At 39.8% G+C, this 22,126-nt stretch overlaps 1 protein-coding gene across 1 annotated transcript; it reads left to right on the top strand.

The window, feature by feature from the left end:
* Positions 1-727: 727 nt before the first annotated feature.
* LOC130548083 (lysine-specific demethylase RSBN1L-like) lies at positions 728-22,050 on the top strand. Its single transcript, XM_057324555.1, has 8 exons — positions 728-1,185; positions 11,458-11,604; positions 11,843-12,471; positions 18,709-18,846; positions 18,917-19,059; positions 19,333-19,500; positions 19,775-19,883; positions 20,058-22,050. Exons 1-8 carry the CDS (start codon positions 906-908, stop codon positions 21,291-21,293), a joined length of 2,850 nt encoding a protein of 949 aa, XP_057180538.1. The 5' UTR covers positions 728-905; the 3' UTR covers positions 21,294-22,050.
* Positions 22,051-22,126: the final 76 nt, after the last annotated feature.

Below are 22,126 nucleotides of genomic sequence, written 5' to 3'. Positions count from 1 at the left end.
GCTGTTTTCACTGCAAAAGCCAAAGTTTTATTTATGAATGAAAAATAAGCATATTATACTGTGACTTTTTAAGTTTAGAAATGCGTTTGTTTTTATGATAAACATGAAACCGAATGCTGTAGCTTCACTGCTAGCTAAACAAAACATGAATTCTCAAAAATCAACGGAATTAAGATAACAAAATTGAAGACCCTAAAAAGCAATATAATATGTACTGTAAATCCATTAAAGCTTCACATGTACACGACAAAAAAACAGTTTACACAAATTTCACATGAGTTTATTCAGAAGAGTTTATGGGATTGAATTGGTTCGTTATTATATTTAGTTGATGTTATTCTCTCTCTTGTACCAGTCTGTGAAATTCCTTTTAATTCAGAGAAGAACAGAGACACACTTCGAAGCAACACCTATATTTCATTATCTACATTTGAACCATTTTTATCGTGTTAGAGGTTAATATATCGAATATTAATATATGAACTGCCTAGCAAGTGCGTGTTGGACAAGTGCGCGAGAGCGATTCGAAAGCTCACGGAAAAGTCCGATCACGCGGTACTGTGATGTCACATGTTGATCGGTATGCGCAGCGTCAAGTCGAACGTACCTATTTTTTCAAACCGGTGACGTAACGCCCCACTCGAGAAAGCTCCACCCATCTCCGGCCTGCTGGCGCGCCAGGCCACACCCACCTCCGGCCTACTCGCGACAAGCCACATACCTTCGGCCTGCTCTTCCTGTCAATCAAGGTCAGACAACGCCCATCAAGCGCTGCTCTCATTAGTCGTTTACGCAAAGCTACGCCCACACAAACCTGATCCTCCCGTCAATCAGCGACAGGCCGCGCCTCCCTCCCGTGCCTCTTACACAAACAGCAGCAGTTGGAGAGAGTAAATAGAGAAAAGATGGCGGAGTTCATTCAGCTCAACAAGCCCACCGAACCGAAACCAGCGTCCCAGAAGCGCGAGCAGCATCATCATCCGCCACCGGCCAAAAAGATCCGGCATGAGGAGAAAATCTTCAAAGCCAAGAAGATGAACGGAGGCGCGGAGCAGCAGATTCACAGCAACAAAGCCAAGAGCAAGAAAGACCGAGAGAAAGAGAAGAAGAAATACAAACTGGCAACAACAGAAAATCACCTCAGTGTGAAGAAGGAAAACGGCGAGGTGAAGTCGCCGCAGAAAGGTAAATATTTCACCCTCTCTCACCAATCTCTATATGTGCTTGATAACGGCTTTATAACACATAACGTTACACACACGCGCATGTGAGTGTTTATTTGTGCGTTAAACACACCCGACAGCGCGCGCGCACGCTAGTTAGCTAGCCTAGCATCGGCGCGCGACTTGAGTGGTGACGAAGCGCGTGCAGCTGCAATGTGACCCGCAACGGAACATGAGAAATACATTCAGCGTGTTATAAGCACATTATAAACATAATACGTGTTATTACAGAAGAACCGTGAACGCAATAAACGTGCTGTCGTCACGAAAACGTAAATAGTAAGCACGAGCTCGCCCGAATAAACGTGAACATGACGCTAAATGTCATAATCTCTTAATACAATGAATTATTGAAGTAAATATCAGATGAAACAAGCAGTCGATAGTGACAGTAAAACATGAGCTCTCATTCAATGTTCAGCAGTTTGTTTACGAGCTTCACAGAAGCTTTATAATGTTCAACGTTACAGTTTTAAACTTTAGAAGTTTTATTTGGCCTTTGTACATTTAAATCAGCATTATAAACAAAATAAAATAGCACCCAATAGAGAGCAGTCAGGCTTGTTCACACGTAGAATAAGAAAATCCAGTAAAATACACTTGTTACAGTGAGGTCTTAACAAATAAAATATAAAATACGGTAAAATATACATCTTAAACATCTAATACGAAAAAGCATAAATATTGAATGTGTTGTCCTGAGATGTAAATAGTGTGAGAGATGAGTTAAGACTGTTTCATTAGACGCACGCGCCTGGCCCGAAGATAACTTCCGCCGCAGCGTTTCCCATACAATGCATTTACTTGGGCGGTCCTATGGAGCGAAAATTGTGCCTAAACTTAACAAACAAATCCAGCATTTTGCAAACAAACGCAACCTTTTTTGCAAAAGAAACTAAACTCTGAAACAAACAGAAAGCGTTTTACAAATACATAATGCAATTCGAGAGAAAATGCAAAGGTGTAACATATAAATGTACTGTGTTTAAGTCTCACCTTTTTATGAGATTCTCTCAGCTTGATTTTCTCACAAATGCGACGTCCAGATTTTCTCACAAATGTGATCGTCCAGATTTTCTCACAAATGTGACCGTGCAGATTTTCTCACAAATGTGATCGTACAGATTTTCTCAGTTATGCAACTTCTCCCAAAACAGCAGATAGTTCAATTGTTTGACTTAGATTTATATTACTGTTTTTTTGTGCTGGTTTATTTTATTGCAAAAATTGCCCAAATAGCTTGAAATAGCCAAAAAAATAGCAGCATTCATTTTAAACCTAAATAGGCTAATGGCAACCAAACAAAGCCGACGACTGACTGAAACAACTGCCACGACGATTTATTTGCTTTTCCATCTTTTATAGCCTAGAAAGCTCTCTACTTTAATGCCATAGTGTTTAGACATAATGTTAAATACTTTTTATCTATGAGTTGTTATGTATAAAAGTCAAACATATGTATCAGTGCAACTTTCATGCAGAAAAATCACTAAAAACCGAGTCGCATCTCAGAAAGAGCGCAAAATACTATACTGAAATCTTACAAAAAATTGACATATAAAAATATAAATAAATATAAATCAGGCCCGGTTCCTGCCAGGTGCAGAAGTGTGGACTAGCAGATATCCTGGGTGGGGATATACCCCAACCACACAGACAGTATAGCTGCAGACAAAATTAAGAGTCCATTTAAAAAGTATTTTCCTCTTTTTCTGATAAGAATGTGATTTGGTAAAATGATCATTTTTGTTTATTTCTGTGAACTTTTGACAACATTTCTCCCAAATTTCATATAATTTATTTTTATTTATTTGGAGAAAATGAACTGGTGAAAGCAGGTGAAAACAGAAAAGATGATCTGCATTTTTAAAACAGAAACACAACAAAAACAAGTTCATATTTAGTTTTAAGCAACACAAAACTAAGAAAACGTTAGAAAACGTAAAAAAATGTTTTATGAAATAACCCAGATTTTTTTTTAAATTAGTTTGTTATCGTGCTCAGTCACTCTTGAGGTTTGCTTTTGTTGGAATTCAACAAACACTGCAGTATATGACTGCAATACATGCAGGATTTAAATGATTTATTTTTATATAAATATAAAAAACAGACAACATTTCATTGATGTTTTACACCTTAAATAAAGCGGTTATGTAAACTGGACATAAATAGAAGCCTACAAAATAAAGTGGGCTAAGAACATTCCCCATTCACTGAACGATCACTGATTTCTGTTTAATTTCTTTTAATGAATTGAATGAATTAATCTGATTACACTGCACAATGAACTTTACATCGTGTCTGCTGTTTTTTATGTGGTATCGTGAGCGCGCATCGCACCTAAACTGAACTATTTTGCACATTGTTTCGCTACCACCTGCAGAGTGAATTGGGGTGTTTGAGATGGAGAGAAACAGATTTATTTCTGAAGCGGGAGCTTTGGAAGATGGAGCTTTCAGTCATTACTGAAAGTCAATAGGTTAAAATCTAGCCTATATATTGCAAGCAAATAATAGCTGTTTGTTAACAGCACAAAATAAGACCGCAAAAACGAAGAAATGAATCTGATTTTACTGCACAATTAATTTGACATGCTTAATTTTACATATGTGCAGTGCGTCTAAAATTCCTTTGCACAGTATTTTGCTTCCACCTGTAGCATGTAGCATGCTTCTCTGTTACAAACTAAAGCCAGAGCAGTGAAGTGAAGAGTGACGTTGCTTTCAGCCAATAGAAAATACAACAATTTTTGGTGTTATTTTTTGATTCTCATTGGGTGGGCAAGACAGATGTTTAGGGGGATTCAGCCCACCCCTGCCCATGCCTAGAGCAAGCCCTGATATAAACACAAAATTATGTCAAAATTCCCTTATAAGAAAGTATCCTTGAAAAAGTAGTTTGTTTTGTGAACGTAATCAGTTGGGAAACAAGAACGAGACAATGAGATGGGGTGGAAGGGGTGACAACATTGCAAATGCATCCAGTTTGTTGTATGTTATTTGTATATTAAAACCAATGCATAATTCATTATATATTATTAAAAACAGCAACTGATTATTATTAACAGTTTCAATAAATTTCATGAGACTAACTGAATGAAACTTGATGAATGAAATTAATTTAGTTTCTGGCACTGGCAAGGGTGGCACTCAAGGTAATGTTCATGGCTTCTTCCTATAGAAACTAATTCTCAATAGCACCACCTGCTGTTGCACATGCATTTGTGAGAAAATCTGCACGATCACATTTGTGAGAAAATCTGCACGGTCACATTTGTGAGAAAATCTGGACGATCACATTTGTGAGAAAATCTGGACGTCACATTTGTGAGAAAATCAAGCTGAGAGAATCTCATAAAAAGGTGAGACTTAAACACAGTACATTTATATGTTACACCTTTGCATTTTCTCTCGAATTGCATTATGTATTTGTAAAACGCTTTCTGTTTGTTTCAGAGTTTAGTTTCTTTTTCAAAAAAGGTTGCGTTTGTTTGCAAAACGCTGGATTTGTTTGTTAAGTTTAGGCACAATTTTCGCTCCATACGGTCCGCCCAGGTATATTTATGGCCGCCCAAGTATATTTGGCGTCACATTTTTTTATAATCCATCCGTGCTAATGACAGTATCTGTGATCGAATAACTAGTGGATAAACAGCGCTTGCGCGTCTTCTCTCCTTCCTGACTTGTTTGGTGAGCGTGGCCACGCGCGTGCGCGTCCTCATCTTCCGTGTTTGTGTGCGCGAGCCTTCGGCCTCTCGTATTTAATTGTCACTTGACAACACATTGTCGAGAAAGGGCAAACAGCATATAGCCGCTCTTTAATGTACATGTACTGCATTGTGATTTTGTCCGATGATGTTGCGATTATAAATCAGGATTTTAGCAGCGGTTAAAGTGACGGCTGGTGGCATCCCGTTGTAAAATACAGCCATGTTCAGACTTGACTTCTTTTTTGAAGCTGCTAGCGTCTGTTTGACATTATAATCCTATGGAGTAAACCGTGTTTTCAAAAAATGTCCTGAGTGCTTTTTTAAACGCCAGCGCCAGCGTCTTTTTCTGCAGCTCAGAGCATCTTTTGAGGTTGAAAAAAATTCTACTTTTCGGAGAAAAAAAAACGCCCCACGTTAAGCTCCTTTTTCACAGCTAACAAGTGACAGAGACCTGTCGTTTCATAACAACATGCGAGGAACGTGATTGGTCGAGAAGCCTCAAGCTCGAAAAAATAAAATGGCGGCCGAAACGCCAGTGGAGGATAGTTTTGTATAAATATAAGTTTAATTTTCACTTTCAATAACTTCTGATTGCATTTCTATCGAGAAATTAGTATTGCAGTTTTTAAATATGTGATTAGTTATTGCAAAGACGCTCTCTGTTTGTAACTCAAATAGACTTCCTTTACGCTGCCTATGTTTCTGTGTGAAGTCATGGCGTTCGGCTGCTATTTGTAACCAAACGCTGCGAGCGTTTTTTTTACTTAAAAGGCGCTTTTGTCAACTTTTTCTTGTAAAAAAAGTACTAACACGACGTGATGACGTCACAAATATGCTAATTACGTCACCAGCGCCACAAGTCTGTCAAAATCCTATGGGAAACACAGTTGGTCTGTGTTTGTTTATCGGTCTAGGAAGTGGCTAATAATAGAACTATTTATATTTTAATTCATATTATTAATATTTTATTTGTATAATAATTGTATTAAATATACGATTCGTTGAGTTTTATTGTATGTTATTTTTATTAAATAAACAATTTGTTGAATGGGTCTTGAGCTTGGTATCGCAGTCTAAATTAAAAATATTGAAGAGAGGATTACTTGACGCCAGACACAATACAGGAGTGTAATTGAAAACATAGAGTCTTATGCTGTGTTCACTCTAAACACGAATTAAGCGATTTGCGTGTGTAGATTACATAACAGACACTTATAGACACGAATTTGTGAAACTGTGCACTTCAATTACTGTTTGGTATGGCTCGGCCACCAAATCAGACCTACGAAGACTACAACGGACAGTTCGTAGTGCTGAGAATATTATTGGTGCTCCTCTGCCCACACTTCAGGACCTGTACGATTCCAGAGTGAAAAACTGGGCAAGAAAAATCATCATTGACTCCACACACCCAGCACACAAACTTTTTGAACTGTTGCCCTCTGGCCGGCGCTTTAGAGCACCAAACACCAAGACTTCCAGACACAGAAGCAGCTTCTTCCCCCAGGCAATCTCCCTCCTAAACAGATAACTGCTCCTTAAGAGCAATATTCCACTTCCACTGCTCCTATAGTGTGCACTATAGTACCTTATTATGTATATCTACATTTTATTTATACATGTATATAACACTACCTCTACTTACTACATTATCCATTTGCACAAGTGTACATACAATCTGTTAATATGCATATTTTAGAATCTTTTAGACTGTAAATCTTATTATATTGTATTGTCATTGTGTTGAATGTCTGTACTAGAAGCTTCCAACACCAAAGAAAATTCCTTGTGTGTGCAAGCACACTTGGCAATAAAGCTCTTCTGATTCTGATTCTGAATTTGTGCCGGATGACGCAAATGGGGGAGTGCGATTGACGTGCACTCCGTGCAAGTTGAAGAATTTAAACTTGAGTGAGACTTCTGCACAAACAGCTAATTGGAACCTACTGTTTAACACGTCCGGGCATTTGAAAACACTGCCCATCGCACGAAAATAACAAACTATTCCAGGGTTTTTCCTACATAGAAAAAGGCGGCACGAAATTTGACGGAGGTTGCCACCTCAGATTTTTCTATGCAGGAAAACCCCTGGAATAGTTCGTTATTTTCACGCGATGGGCAGTGTTTTTTAAACTCTCGCTAAAATTATGTCGGATGTCTTTACAAAAAACACTGCGTGTATTCAACAGACTGTGGATAACTGTTTCGTTATCCGCACAGTGAGGCGCTGAAGAGTTGCAGTACAAGAGCTATATTAGGAGCTGTATTAGCTGTGTTTCGCGGCTGTTTAGGTGAATATTGTTCGTTTTGCATCCGGGTACGTTCGATTTCTTTAAAGTTTTCTTAAATTAATGTGGCGTACATCATTGTAATGTTTTAAGCTGTGCAGATGGTTCGTTGAATCGGCATTATACTGTACACAGAGAGTGCGTCAGTATGAACGCACATTGCTATCAGAATGACTCCTTTGAATGAATTACTGATCTTTTATATTCGCTAGTGACTGACAGTTTAAACGAATCGGTTCAAAGCTCAATGAACCACAAGAGAACGCAGGATGTGAATGAGCTCTGCTCATTTAGTTAGACTGGTTAATTTAGTTGGCTATGGCGGGCTGAAAAGTTAGTTGAAAAGCATGAAAAGCTTTATTTGATTTAAAAAACATTTCTGTTTGGTTGAATCAAAGTAATGTTTTATATAACTTAATAATTGTCATTTTCATCTCATTTTTAAAACTTTTAATATGTAAAGGGTTTGGTTAAGCCGCTTAAAGATACGGTAGGCCTATACGTGCATATGAGTACAAGATCAGGTTGGCAACACCTCCGCCTCATTTTGAGCCAGGAAAAACCCTGTATTCCCGCAAGTAATAAAGAGCGAGGAACGCGAAGCTTTGTGTTTCGTGTGAACACAGCATTACACTTTAAGTTTATATGCTAAATTAGATGTTTGCAATGGTTTTGTTGTTTGCAAATATAACTTAATCAGCAGCTCGTTTCATAGGTTGCATACTCTGGAGGTCGCATTTATGGGCCGTTGTGGTCTTATTTAAAGGTCTTGAGTGGAATTTATAGCGGCCACTAGTGGTGAGTTTGAGGATTGCAACCAATCTCTCAGTCCTCCGCTGACCCCTCCCTTTCGAAACACGATGGTAGGGCTGGCTATAAATCGATTTTCTCGAATGTGTAGTTTACATCGATTTGCTAGAATGAAAATCGAGTTTAACATACACCGTCGCTCCCCTCTGGGCTCCCGTAGTTCCGAATGGGCTCAGCCCTTCCCCTGCGCATTTGCCATAGAGATACACAACATGGCAGCGAGATGGGAAGAACAGTTTCCAATCAGGGCTCGAATTTCGGCACGGGATTGCGCATAATTTAAAGCAACAACGAGCCGTTTTACGACCTTAAAATAATCTCTCTAAAATTATTTTAGTGGTAGGACAACTCTTAACTGGACGAATTTTACTGCCGGTTCTACCTAAGCAGCCCTCTATCGGCTGAAATCACACTTGTAACTTTGGTGTGCGGGTTGGTTCACAAGCCACGCCCATCACCTGCTTTACGGCATACGTCACGTTTTACTCATAGCCTGGGTGAAGTTAGCCAACATCTAACAATAAGACGAGACCATCTAGTTCAACGCAAGACTCCAAACCATCACCATGGCAGAGCCAGCAAAAAAAAACAAAGAGGAAAAGAGAGAGAGTGATCGGACACGAGCCTGAACATGAATCAATATCTGACGGACTTACACTCGGTGAGGTGAGCTGCAAGAGGGAACGGGTTGCAAAACGGATGGAGACCTGACGTTAGCCTTCCTGCTACTGGATTTGAAAATATTATATGTACATTTATTCTTACTGACCTGTACTTTTGAGCGTATCAGTAATTTGGCTGTGCTCAGGTTGTTTATTGGTGCACTAAGGTTACTGGTTCAAAATTTATATCCGTAAGGTAGACTAGAGATAATGTAATGTTGCCGAGTCTCAAAAGCTTACGTAGCATGATCGTGCTTCATCATGAATTTAGTGTTATGCTTGTAAACAATGACTACCAAACCACAGTAAATGTTTTATGGTCAAAAGTTGCTGATTCCTTAGTTCATGCACGTAGACTAATGTTATCGGTATCTATAGTTATGATGCTAGGCACTATTCCCATAGCGAGTTGAGTGTAAGTTATTGATTGCACCTATTACACAAAGCACAACGCCTGGTCGCGAGTGTGTTTCCGAAAATATAACTACAGAAAATGATTTGCATTGGTTACTAAACACATTCACGTCCATTTGGTTTTGCGGCATCAGACGCAGAACAAACAACACCCCTCGGCAAAGTGTGTTTGAAGTCTGTTGCTAGCAAAGTTAGCAGTACAACCAATTTACTCCAGCACCTCAAACAGAAAAATCAATTTAAATCGTAAATCAGTTTTTTTGTGAAAAAATCTGGAATTTTTTTAGGCCATATCGCCCAGCCCTACATGACGGTGGCCCCCACAGTACAAAAAGGTGTCGTCGGCTGAGACAGCGTGTCTTCTCATGTTGACGCAGGGAAGAGATCTTGCGGGCATTAGAAAGACTGTAGAAAGAGCCATGTCTAATTTATTACATGATATAAAGGGTCTGTGGATTTTAAGGATAAAAAGAAGGATAAAAGTCAGGCAGGAGATACTCATAGATATCTATAGAGATACTTTCCAGCAGAGAGACGTTGGAGAGAAAGGTTGTCTAAAAATCACCCCCGAGGATGTTGCTTTAATTCGGATCAGTATGTGAGTAACATCGTTTTTTTCTGTTTGTTAGAACCAAGATATGTTGTTGTTGTAATATTAGCTGTGTAACGGAGCAGTTTTGAGCGTCATTGTTTATCTGGAACCAGTGTGCTGCTTGTATATACTTGCGTCGTCTCCGCTTATTTTATTCATTTGTATTATTATTTGCGTGGTCTAGCTATGATAAAGCTAAGCATTTTATGGTTGCATTGCACAGCACTTTGAGGGAAGAGCTAGCTTACGGTAAATAGCAACTCTGTTAAAGGTGTTTGATCTGACAGCAAGATAGCAGTTAGGAGTAAGGGACAACGGGACTACGTACCACAGGGTAGAGGGAGAGGAAGAGGAAACGCGCTTTGTCCTTTTAGGGCTACTGTACAAAACATGGCGGCTTATTCAATGTATATAGGCCCGTCTGTATGTAGATATAAATAGCTTATTCTGAGGTAATACAAACATAACGGTTCATCACGTAAGGTCTTTATAAACCTCTGAAGAAATAGTTTTGTATATTATATTGCGTTTCTGTCAATAGATCCTCCTAAAAATCCCACATTGCTCCTTTAAATAACCCTAATAAAATTGTATCTTACTCGTAAGTTGTTAAATATCGACCGTTTCATCTGACGTGTGCGCCTGGACTGCTGTTAACTTCCGGTCTGGGTTTTGCTATTGTCTAATAATATAACTATTTATATTTTATTTCATTTATGTTAATATTAATTAATATTAGTATTTTATTGTATAATAATTGTATTAAATAAACAATTTGTTGAATATTTTAGTATGTTCATTTTAGGGCTGCAGCTATAGATTATTTTAGTAATCGAGTATTCTACTGATTTTCCATCGATTAATCGGGTATTCGGATAAGTACTTTTTCTTTATTAAAGAGCAATACTAAATATACAAGAAAAAACAAGACAGGTCTCTTAAAATGAACAACTAATTTGTTTCCTTTTTAGAAAAATGATTTTTTTTATTGCTGAAATTGCATACATTAATATCTGTGAAAACTAAACCCATTTAGTACATTCCATTGCCATATTACATTCAAAATGCAATATGGGCCTAATACAAATGTATAAACAAGAAACATTAATACAAATAGAAAGAATATTTTCAAGGTAAACAACTCACTTCAGCTTATGCATGATGCATTTAGTTTATCTAAATTAGTTTTAGACAAATTCATGAGCATCACGCGTGTAGCACGTTAAACTGTGCAGTTCATTCACTCAGACACGAAGAACAGACAGATGACTTGTGTAAATAACAGGATTCGGCATCCACTAGTCCGCATCTAGTTTGATGGACTCAATGCAGCCGGAAAACAAGTTTCACTCGCAAAATAGACTAAAACTAAGTAAAAGAGCAGTTCACCATTTCAATAAGCTATCAGTTATTTATCAGCATGAGAAACACTTGTGAGCGTGTGAGCAGACTCAAATGCGTGTGTCTCGGTGAATGCGTGAGACTTGAGATCCTGTAACATGAACAGAGTTTAGCGGGCTGTGCGTCAGTAATAACGGTCCGTGGGGAAACGCAGCGCTCCGTGTGTACTGTAGTTAAATGGATTAAACGAGGCTTAGAGGCAACAAAATTTGCCTCGATGATTTTTTTGTATTCTAATTACTCGAGTTACTCGAGGAATCGTTTCAGCCCTAGTTCATTTTATTCAATAAACAATTTGTCCTTTGGTTGCATTTAAAGAATGTCATCAATATGTTTCATGTCTTTCTTTCACCAACAGAACACACCGTCAAAGACAAACAGAGAGAGAGAGACAAAGAGTGCGAGAGAAAGAGAGAGAGAGAAAAGGCGGAAAAAGACATAAGAAAACACAAACTTATGATGGAGATGAAGAGAGAGAATGGAGAGGTGAAGATCATGCAGAAAGGTGAGTGATCTGTGTGTGTGCGATCTGTTTTTAACATTTAATCTAACCAGCGACTAATGGAAGATGTGCGTGATATTTGTGTGATCTCTCTGGAGTGTGGAGTGCAACCTAGTCCTCCATTCAGCCTTCCATTTTTACAGTTGGGTGTGTTGTCACAGACGTCCATCAGAACCTGAGATCCACGCTTTTATTTCGCATCTTTATGAGCTCTGGTGTTTATCTCTCTCTCGTGCTTCAGGTGACAGAGAGAAGATAACCTCGGCCGAGGACCTGCTGATGAAGAGGCTTAAGAAGAAAAAGAAAAAGAAGCATAAAGAAGGTGAAAAGCGAAAGCGGGCCAAGATGTACAGCAGATCCAGTCAGACGCTTGGTTGTGATCATCTGCCCGGTCTGATGTCCGCTTCTGGGGCAGAATTCAAGCCTCCTCTTTCCGTCCAGCAGAGCGGAGCTCTCTCCTCCAGCGCCAGCTTGAAGCAGGAAGACGGCTGTGCTCAAAGCTCGAGCTCGGTCGGCACGTCCAAAGCTTCCAGATTGCCCGGGCTGAACCGGCTGGAATTCGGACGGTTTGTTCACGTGGAGCACCAGCCGAACGGAGGCGCCCTGGTGGTGCACGCGTACAGCAGGGAGCTGTCGGTCCTGTCTCCTGTGGAGATGCAGAGGTTTGCGCAGGAGTTTGTGAAGTTGGCATTTAGCGAGGATGAGGATGGAGCCGCCAACTACGTGATGGGTGTAATTCACGGGGCCGCCTCCTATCTCCCCGACTTTCTAGAGTACTTCTCTAGTAAATTCCCCAACTCGCCTGTCAAAATGGAAATTCTGGGGAAGAAGGACATTGAGACGACTACTATGGCAAACTTTCACACTCAGGTTAGTAAGGCCCGGTTTCACAGACAAGACTTAGCTAAAGACAAGGACTACGTCTTTTATTATAAAAATCCTTAACTAAAAACAACTTGCCCTGACATTTCTTAAAATATATCAGTTCCATTGTTTTGTCTCAAGATGCACACCAGTAATGTTTTTGTCTAAGACAACGCAAACATTCATTTTAGTCTGAGACTAGTCTAACACCGTGTCTCCACTGGACAACATGACGCGACACACGACTTGTTCTAATGGGATTGTCGCGTCGTGTATGGTGTAGACATGGTCTTAAGCCTTGTCTGTGACACCGGGCATAAATGTTGTTGCAGGTAGAAGCAGGGCCGGATTATCCTATGGGCACAGGCCCAGGGGCCCATGCACGTTTGGGGCCCAGACAAGGGGAAAAAAAATTCACATAACAGCGTTTACGCCATAGTCATTCTGCCGTGCGCTTCTCTGGCCCGCGCAATAGGAGGTGCACACACAAAACAGTGTTTCTAAATTAGGAAGTCTGTCTTTTAATTTAGTCACTTTTACGAGCCCTCCAGCGGCTTTTGTTTAGAAGAAGCGCATAGCGACAAATCTAGCGACTTCTTGGATAAACCTTAGCTTTCATTCAGTGGGAAGATGTCGCCAGTGCTGTCCTGCGAGCGCGAGGTCTCTCTTTTCCGGCAGGAAGAAGCAGCACCATACGACAGGTAACTCGTGAATAAAATGAGTACAAAACAGCGTTTCCAACAACCTGTCACTGTTATCGACTGTTTGGATATATAAATATGAACAAAGTTCATCGGTAAATATGCACATGGTTACCATGAGGCTGTGTGAAAGAATATATAGTCAAAATCACCGCTTTTTATTGTGAGTTGTTAGATGATGTCGCATCATGAACTGACAACAGAAAATATGTCAATGAGAATGGTTTTATTGTTGTAAATATAATTAATTGATATATCCTCGTGGCTGTCTTAAATCTTAAAAGGTTAGAGTTTTTTTTAACATTTATTTTGGTGGTGTTTCCTTGCCAATTGTGACCCTGGACAACAAAACCAGTCTTAAGTGGCACGGGAACATTTTTAGTAATCGGCAAAAATACATGGTATGGGTAAAAATTTACGATTTTTCTTTTTGCCAAAAATCATTAGGATATTAAGTAAAGATCATGTTCCATGAAGATATTTTGTAAATTTCCTACTGTATATGTATAAAAACTTTCTTTTTGTGAGTGGATGGCCTGCTACAGTGCCTCAGATTAACAACTTCAAAGGCGATTTTCGCAATATTTTGATTTTTTTGCACCCTTAGATTCCAGCTTTGTAAATAGTTGTTGTTCCGCCAGATAGTGTCCTATCCTAACAAACCATATATCAATAGAAAGCTTATTTCTTCAGATTTCAGATGATGTAAAAATCTCAATTTCGAAAAATTGACCCTTAAGACTGGTTTTGTCATCCAGGGTCACAATTGTGAATGATTTTATATTGATATACTGTAATGTTGATCAGTAACTGCCTTACTTTACTAATATTTATCCTTCATTATTAGATAATCCACAGTGCTTTTACATACATTGCAAAATGTTTACATACACACAAATATGATGATGTCATAATATATATGCTAAAGAGGTATACTTATAATACTCGTTAATGTCGTTTACTGTAACACATTACAGGCTTACATAATAACGTGAGTCGCGAGGTGCTTGTTACACAACCCTTACAAAAATTAACTATGTTTTTTTGGTGGTACAAGTGTAGTAACATTGCATTGATTACTCAGGGCAAAACCATGGTTTTACTACAGTAACCATGTTTTTTTGGTTTTAACTGTAGTAAAACCATGGTTTTTCAATTTTAACTGTAGTAAAACCATGGTAAATTTGGAAATAAAGTTTAACAAATGGACAAATTACTCTTGTAGTATAATCATTGACAAAGACTGCCCGTTTATTCTTTGAAAAAATGAAGATGGAAATATTTTACAATTGCATTTAAGAATATTCTTAAGAACGTCCTATAATTTATCTTAATAAAGTTCTTATATTTTCTCTTAAGAACAGTTTTGTGAATCCGGTGTGTTTGTGTTGAATTATGGAAGAATCTGATAGAACTGAATTAAAAGGTTGAGGTGTGGTAGTGTGTGCTTGAATATGCCAGTGAGTTACAGTATGCAGGGAAAGGTCTTAATATTGTTGTTGCTGGTCCAGGAAGGCCTTGTTGCAATCATGTGGTGTAAATCCTGTATGATGGAGGATGTGTACAGGTGTTGATATTGTCCTTCAGGTTGTGATCATAGTTTGTTACTTGTCAATGTAATCCTGTATAGGATAGAGGTGTTTCATACAAATAGTACCCTATAGGCTAATTTAAAACTTTATTGTGCGCATGTGTGTGTATGGGGGGTCCATAAAACACTTGTGCCCAGGGGCCTCGGAGTTCTTAATCCGGGCCTGGGTAGAAGGCTTCATTCTGCTTAAGACCCAGATGATTGTGACGTGTGCAGTGCACCTCCTACACAGATAGACTGCAGTGAGATGTCATGTTTAAGAACTGTCTCCTCAGATTAGGGCTGCACGATTCGTTGAAAAAAAAAAACTGGCTGTGAGTTATTTTGCACATCTTGTCAGTGAAGTACGGTTAAATGCTGCTGGATGTGAACGCTCTCGCTCAGAAAATACAAATATTGTCTGCAGAAGAAGTACCATAACACTATAACAGTTGTAGGAAATTCATATGGGCGTCTTTCTATCACTGTTCTTCAAGCCTTCTCAGGGATTTTCATGATAATAAAGTAGATTTATAGTGATAATGTTTGACAGGATGCACATTATAAGCGAGTCAAACTCTTGAGCAGCATTTGTCACTGATCAGAGAGACAGAGAAGCTATGCAGCCTTTCTTTAATCGCACGACTAGCCACCTCGATTTAAGCTTGATTTAGTGGGAATTGTGATTAACCGTGCAACCTTAACCCCAGATGCAATGTTAAAGGACTCATTAAATGAGCACTTTCAACAAGTTGGTATGATTTATTAGGGTCTTCATGAAATGTCTGGAACATATTTTGCTTAAAAACACTCAATGGCTGTGTAAACAAAACCCGTTGTGCCTCGTCGAAAACAGCTATGCTCACAGCAACCCGTTTTGGTGCATGTCTCTTTAAATAATAATGAGTTACAGCGCACCGGCGTGTCAACACAACACACGTGTAGTACTGCCATGGCAATGGTTTAACTAAATTATATTTCCTGAACTTCTCTGCGGTTAGTTTCGTTTTAAACTAAAAAATCCGTCACAGCAAACAGCTCTCACGTTGTGCGTGTATGCTCACCTAAAATCCACGGAATGCGCACCTGCAGATCTCAGTGGATTTTAGCGCTTGTCGTTGACAAGTTATAACGTTACACACACAACCTGAGAGCATAACTAGTATGCTGTGTCAGATTTTTAAGCCTAAGGACGAATGATTTGAGACGTTTAAAATGAAACTAACCGCAGTGTTCGCCCCTGTTCATTAGCAAAACAAACAGCTTGCCACAGCTGAACATATTAACGCGCATAATGTATTAACATACATACAGCTAAACTCCCAAGTGTCCATTTGCCAAATAACATATACTGTAAATATAGAGTAAGTTTAACACTGGCTTTGAATGTTCTATTTAGCCCATGACTGACTTGGCTCCCTTCGCTATCATATGCTAACGTTATATATATACGGTACATGTGCGTCAATTCAGACTGTTGATAAATATTACTTACATCGGCAGTTTTGTCTCGTTCAGTCGGTCTCGATCCCTCTTGAGGAACAACTTTAAAGGTAATCCTGCTTGTACTGTCCCAGGTTGATAAAGCACTCCGGCTTGAAGTGATTCGCGCAAACAAGCAGGTTTTTACTTATGGTTTCTGAGGGATTTAAATTAAAAATAAAATAAATCCACTCCTGTCTCTTCCGAGGTTAGGACTCTGCAGCGACTACATTGCATTTTGCATGTTGTCCTCGAACTTTAGCCATGGTGTCACGTACACCGCTGTTGCTTGTGAACTCAATGGCGGAGCGCCGTGGGTGGAATTGTGTAGATTAAGGGGCGGTAATGTTATAATAAGAGCCTGCGTCTATGTCACATTAGGAGCGAAATCTGAATGGCTCGATTTCTCACATGCTTGCAGTGAAAGGCTTACTAAAACAAACTTACTGGGATCTTGTTTTTCATGTTCTCTGGGTTGCTAGATGCACCGGGGACCCGATTATAGCATTTAAGCACAGAAACATTTTGACTTTCATACAATGGGTCCTTTAAATGTTCATGACTGCCTGCGTTAGAACCGCTAATAGGTCTTAACACACACACACAAAGACAGAGAGAAAGTGCATTACTGTGTGTGCTCGTTCTAGTGTGATGTCACTGTTAGGTCAGACATTACATTTACATTTATGCATTTAGCAGACGCTTTTATCCAAAGCGACTTAAATTGCATAATCCTATACATTTGTATCTGAGTGTGTTCAATCCCTGGGATCGAAACCATGACCTTGGCGTTGCTAGTGCCATGATCTAACCACTGAGCTACAGGAAAGCCTGTACATTAGCTTGATGTCATTGATCCCACAATGCACTGCTCATCTCCTATTCTTTTAAACAGTCTCTTTCAAATGGCATAATGATGGATTATCCTTCTATTTCATTTGTTATCAATAATTATTATTTTACACTTACATTTAGCAGACACTTTAGTCCAAAATGACTTACAACAAAAACAGTCAAGTGATTCATCATCATAGGGAGGTAATAAAATAAGAATTGCTGTACAATTTTAGAAACCAAACCCTTTGGAGAAGGCAGAGAGAAAGAGAATCTATTGTTTTATTTAGTTGTTGTATATTGCAGTTTCTGCTGGTTTAGTGATATATTTCATTTATTGTGCAGTCTGATTCACACACTGAAGAGTTCTGCTGTCATGTTAGAGTTGTGACCGGTCTAAATAAACAGTGCAGAAAAACATAAAAACAAAGGGTTAGGAAATGAGCAAAGTAAAACAAATAGCATGAATCATTGAGTGTTCTCATGCTGGGGTTGTGTTGATATTTATTTCTCACTGGTGTGCTCTTGAGTTGATCAGAATTTGGTGTTCAGTACTGTTGTCTCTTCTGTGTTTTTACTCTATATGTGCTGCTGTGGGTGACTGTCAATTACTCTCTCTCATTTTCTCTCTCTGATGATATCTTTGGTGGGCATTGAGGACTGTTTCCTAGCAACAGTTGTTTGTAATCCTGAATGAAACATGTTGTTGTTTATGATGATCAAACCCAAACTGTTTCCTCTTGTTGTCCTATTAGGTGTTTGTCATTCTCTCTCTCTTCACCTCTCTCACTCACTCGCTCTCTCACGGAAAGTGAGTGACAGGCCTCAAAAGCCCAAATCTGAAAAAACTCATACACACAACACTGCTTCTGTGATGTTATAAAGACATCTTCAACATGTTCATTCTGTAGTCTTGTGTTGAGTAACATAACTGAGATCATCCTGATAGTCTCTCTAAGTGCCAATCCTAGACATCTGGGGGCCCTTGTCATAGTTAGATTTAGATAAACTTAACTGTAAACTATATGGGGGGAAAAAATCAATTAACACACTTAAATGAATAAAAACTGAAAGACAAAAACCATTAAACTGATAGTAGTGAAATACACAGCAATATTTACATATTATTTGACAGTTTATTGTAATAAATATCAAAAATCTATAAGGTGTGCATTATAGCTGACACCCACATGATTTGTGACTGTAAATCATTCCCTTTAAATGCTATTGGAGTTAGAAACATGTATATTAATATGTAGCCTATGTAACTTTGGAGACGGTCCCTAAATTCAGACTATTGAAGGTCAAGCCATCTTTATACCAGTAGATAAATACTGAATTTGTAAATCTGTACTTGCATAATTTGGCAAAACTAAAAGTTAATTATTATTTACTAATTAAGTACTAAAAAGAAAATGTCCAAATGATTACTTTAAATTTGAATCCGCAAGATATAAAAATAGCGTTAGATTCTAGTACTAAATTAGATTCGGTACTCAAGGGGGCCCCCTGGTGGTGCAGAGGCCCTACTCAACCTGCGTATAGGAAAGATCGGCTCTGGTCTCTCTCTCTCTCCGTTCATAATGCCATTATGAGGGCGTCTGTGAGACGTCTTCACTGCTCTAGCACCTAAAGTCTGTGTGTGTGCGCATGCAGGTCAAGAGGAGTTACTCTCACGGGACGTACCGCGCCGGTGCCATGAGACAGATCAGTCTGGTGGGTGCTGTGGATGAAGAGGTGGGGGATTATTTCCCAGAGTTCCTCAGCATGCTGGAGCAGTCGCCCTTCCTGCAGGTATGTTTTTATACGTCTCTCGCGCTGCTTCTGACAGCAGTGTTATGATCATATATATGTGTGTATACAGCGGACGCTTCCGTGGGGTTCATTCTCCAGTCTGAAGCTGAGCAGTCCAACGGAGAGCGACGACGGGCCCATCCTGTGGGTTCGGCCCGGAGAGCAAATGATCCCTGTCACAGACATGCCCAAATCTCCCTTCAAACGAAAACGGTAAGCAGCGTTGAACCCGCAGATAAAGTGTTTCATGTCAGCGATGATGTCAGAGGCATGGTTTAGTGCTTAGCATTTATTACCTCTGTATCATCGTTTCTGTCTTCATATGGATTCCAGCGGCGACTTGATTCTTACACGTCCAGCATATGTGAGATTCCTCAAGTAATGTTCCACAGTCATACACTCACATGAGAGTTAGGTTTGGAGATAAGGAATGAGTAGATCCTGATGACTTCAGAGGAAAACATTACTGGTTTGTTCTTTCTACAGGTCGACCAATGAGATTAAGAATCTCCAGTATCTGCCTCGAGCCAGCGAACCACGTGAGATGTTGTTTGAGGATCGAACTCGAGCTCACGCCGATCACATCGGTCAAGGGTTTGAGCGGCAGACGACTGCAGCTGTGGGAGTTCTGAAAGCTGTCCGCTGCGGTGAAAGGTGAGAATGTGCACGGGCACCAGAGATTCTGCTTCAGGATTATCGCTGGTTTATAAAACTTCTCACATTAGCAGACACGACAGGTCTTGCGTTAAGGATATAATGAAACTATATATAAGAGCTTGTTTGCAGTAAGCACGTACAGCAGGAGGTGCTGTTTTTAAAGTGGGTTAAAGTACACGACCAGAGTTACAGATCCTCCTCCTAACTTCATATAAAGTCACTGTGTTGTGTTAACAGTGATATTCATGTCATTGTGTATGTTCTCTCACAGCGCTGAGCCTCCACGCATTACCAAAGACGTGATTTGTTTCCACGCGGCCGACTTCGCTGATGTAGTGCAGAGACTGCAGTTAGACCTGTATGAGCCGCCTCTGTCTCAGGTGAGCACTCATGTCTGACACACATCCTTCTGTGGAACATGAATGTTTTGGTAAATGGACTGATTCTTTCTTATCACGGAAGGTTATAAAACATGCAAAGAGAGCATAACTGTAATCCATTCACGGTGAATCATCTATGTTTTTATTTTGACATGTCTCTCTCTCTCTGTCCAGTGTGTTCAGTGGGTTGATGATGCTAAACTCAATCAGTTACGGCGAGAGGGCATCCGTTACGCTCATATTCAGCTGTACGACAACGACATTTACTTTATCCCTCGCAACGTAGTTCACCAGTTCAAGAGCGTGTCGGCGGTGTGCAGCCTCGCCTGGCATGTCCGCTTGAAGCAGTATCACCAGGACGCAGAAGAAATTCACGATGAGCGTGACGAGATGATCCAGAACATCAAGCAGGAACCATTGAGGGATAATGAAAAATCTGAGAGCACGGACCTCAGACCCTCAAGAGAGACGCCGAGCGTACCCCAAATCAAAGTTGAGTGGGTGGAGCCGACAGCTGAGAGATTGCCCAAATGTACACCTGTGACTCCGCCTCCTGCCACCTCATCTGATGGACAGTCCAAAATGCTGCGTGTGTCAGAATGTCCGAGCACTCCCTCATATCACTCGAGTGCTGCGCTCAACACTTCTCACAGCTCTGTGGCCAGTCCATGCACGTCAAAACACACGCACACGTCAGCACCAACCAAACACGCACATGCCTCTTCATCCAAATATTTTCATTCGTCCTCCTCCGCCCCCAAACCAGGACACACCCCCTCAACACCAACCAAACCAACACACTCCAGTAACACAACCAAACCAACACACTCCAGTAACACAACCAAACCAACACACTCCAGTAACACAACCAAACCAACACACTCCAGTAACGCAACCAAACCAACACACTCCAGTAACGCAACCAAACCAACACACTCCAGTAACGCAACCAAACCAACACACTCCAGTAACGCAACCAAACCAACACACTCCAGTAACGCAACCAAACCAACACACTTTAGTAACGTAACCAAACCAACACACTTTAGTAACGCAACCAAACCAACACACTCGACCACCACAACCAAACCAACACACTCGACCACCACAACCAAACCAACACACCCCAGGAACACAATCAAACCAACACATTTAACTAACCCAACCAAACCAACCTACCTTAGTAACACAATCAAACCAACACACTCTAATAACTCTGCCAAACAAACCCAATCCACACTAATAACCAAACCCAGTTCAAAACTGAGCTCTGGACTGTCAATCAGCTGGACTACTCCTCCCTTTGGCCCATCCCAGACTCCACCCCCTCCGAGGCCTGACCGACCTCAAGACTCTCTGCACCCAAAGGTCATCAAAGCGCATGAGCCACACAAAGACTTTTTATACTGATTTGTACAGAACAGTTTTTTAAAATGGCGCTTCTTTTAATCCTGTTCATTTCTACCGGATCGTTTTCTTTTTAATCACTTTGGAAAAGAATCATCCCTTCATCACAATGAGTTCAAAGATCAATCTGTGCTGAACGTCAGATCTGTTTATCCGTCTCTCTGTTTCTTCCTCTGCTTCAGGTTGTCAAGATGGCAAATGTAGCTCATAACATGTTACTCAGTGCCTGTCCGTAACTGTGAAATATGGAAGCACTTCGGCTCGGCTGCACACTGAGAATATTTGTCAAACTCAAACTGGTCCTTGAATAATATATTTTCAGTTGTAGGCTTTAGTCAGAGCTGACATGAACATATATATGTATATGTATATATATATATTTTGTAAGATGACAGAATTCTTTTAAAAGACTCTATAGGCTTTTCCATAGAGTTTATTTATATCAAGGGATCCTTTGGTTCTGTTTGACATTGTCAGCACTGTAGAGTACATAACATTTGTTTTCTAAAGGAAATGTGTAGTGTGATTTATACTGAACTAAGGACCTGCTAATAAAAGGTTCTGTCTGTTGCCTTGTGGTCACGTGACTGTGAACGTCATTGAACATAGTTCTTGTGTAGAACTAAAGAGAATTGTTAAGCATGAAAAGAACTTTTCATACACAGAGTGTCACCTTTAATCTCCTACACTGAATGTATAAGTATGAAACTTCACCATCATTAAATGAGACGATGTTTGTGTTTCTTACACGTTAATAACACCTATTAACAGCAAGAGATTTATTTTACAACTATTTTGTACACATGCAAACAACTTAAGTGACACTTGAGTTTAAC

Source organism: Triplophysa rosa, linkage group LG24 (genome assembly GCF_024868665.1).
Source record: "Triplophysa rosa linkage group LG24, Trosa_1v2, whole genome shotgun sequence".
Classification (NCBI taxonomy): Eukaryota; Metazoa; Chordata; class Actinopteri; order Cypriniformes; family Nemacheilidae; genus Triplophysa; species Triplophysa rosa.
This window is presented reverse-complemented; position numbering and strand designations above follow the sequence as displayed.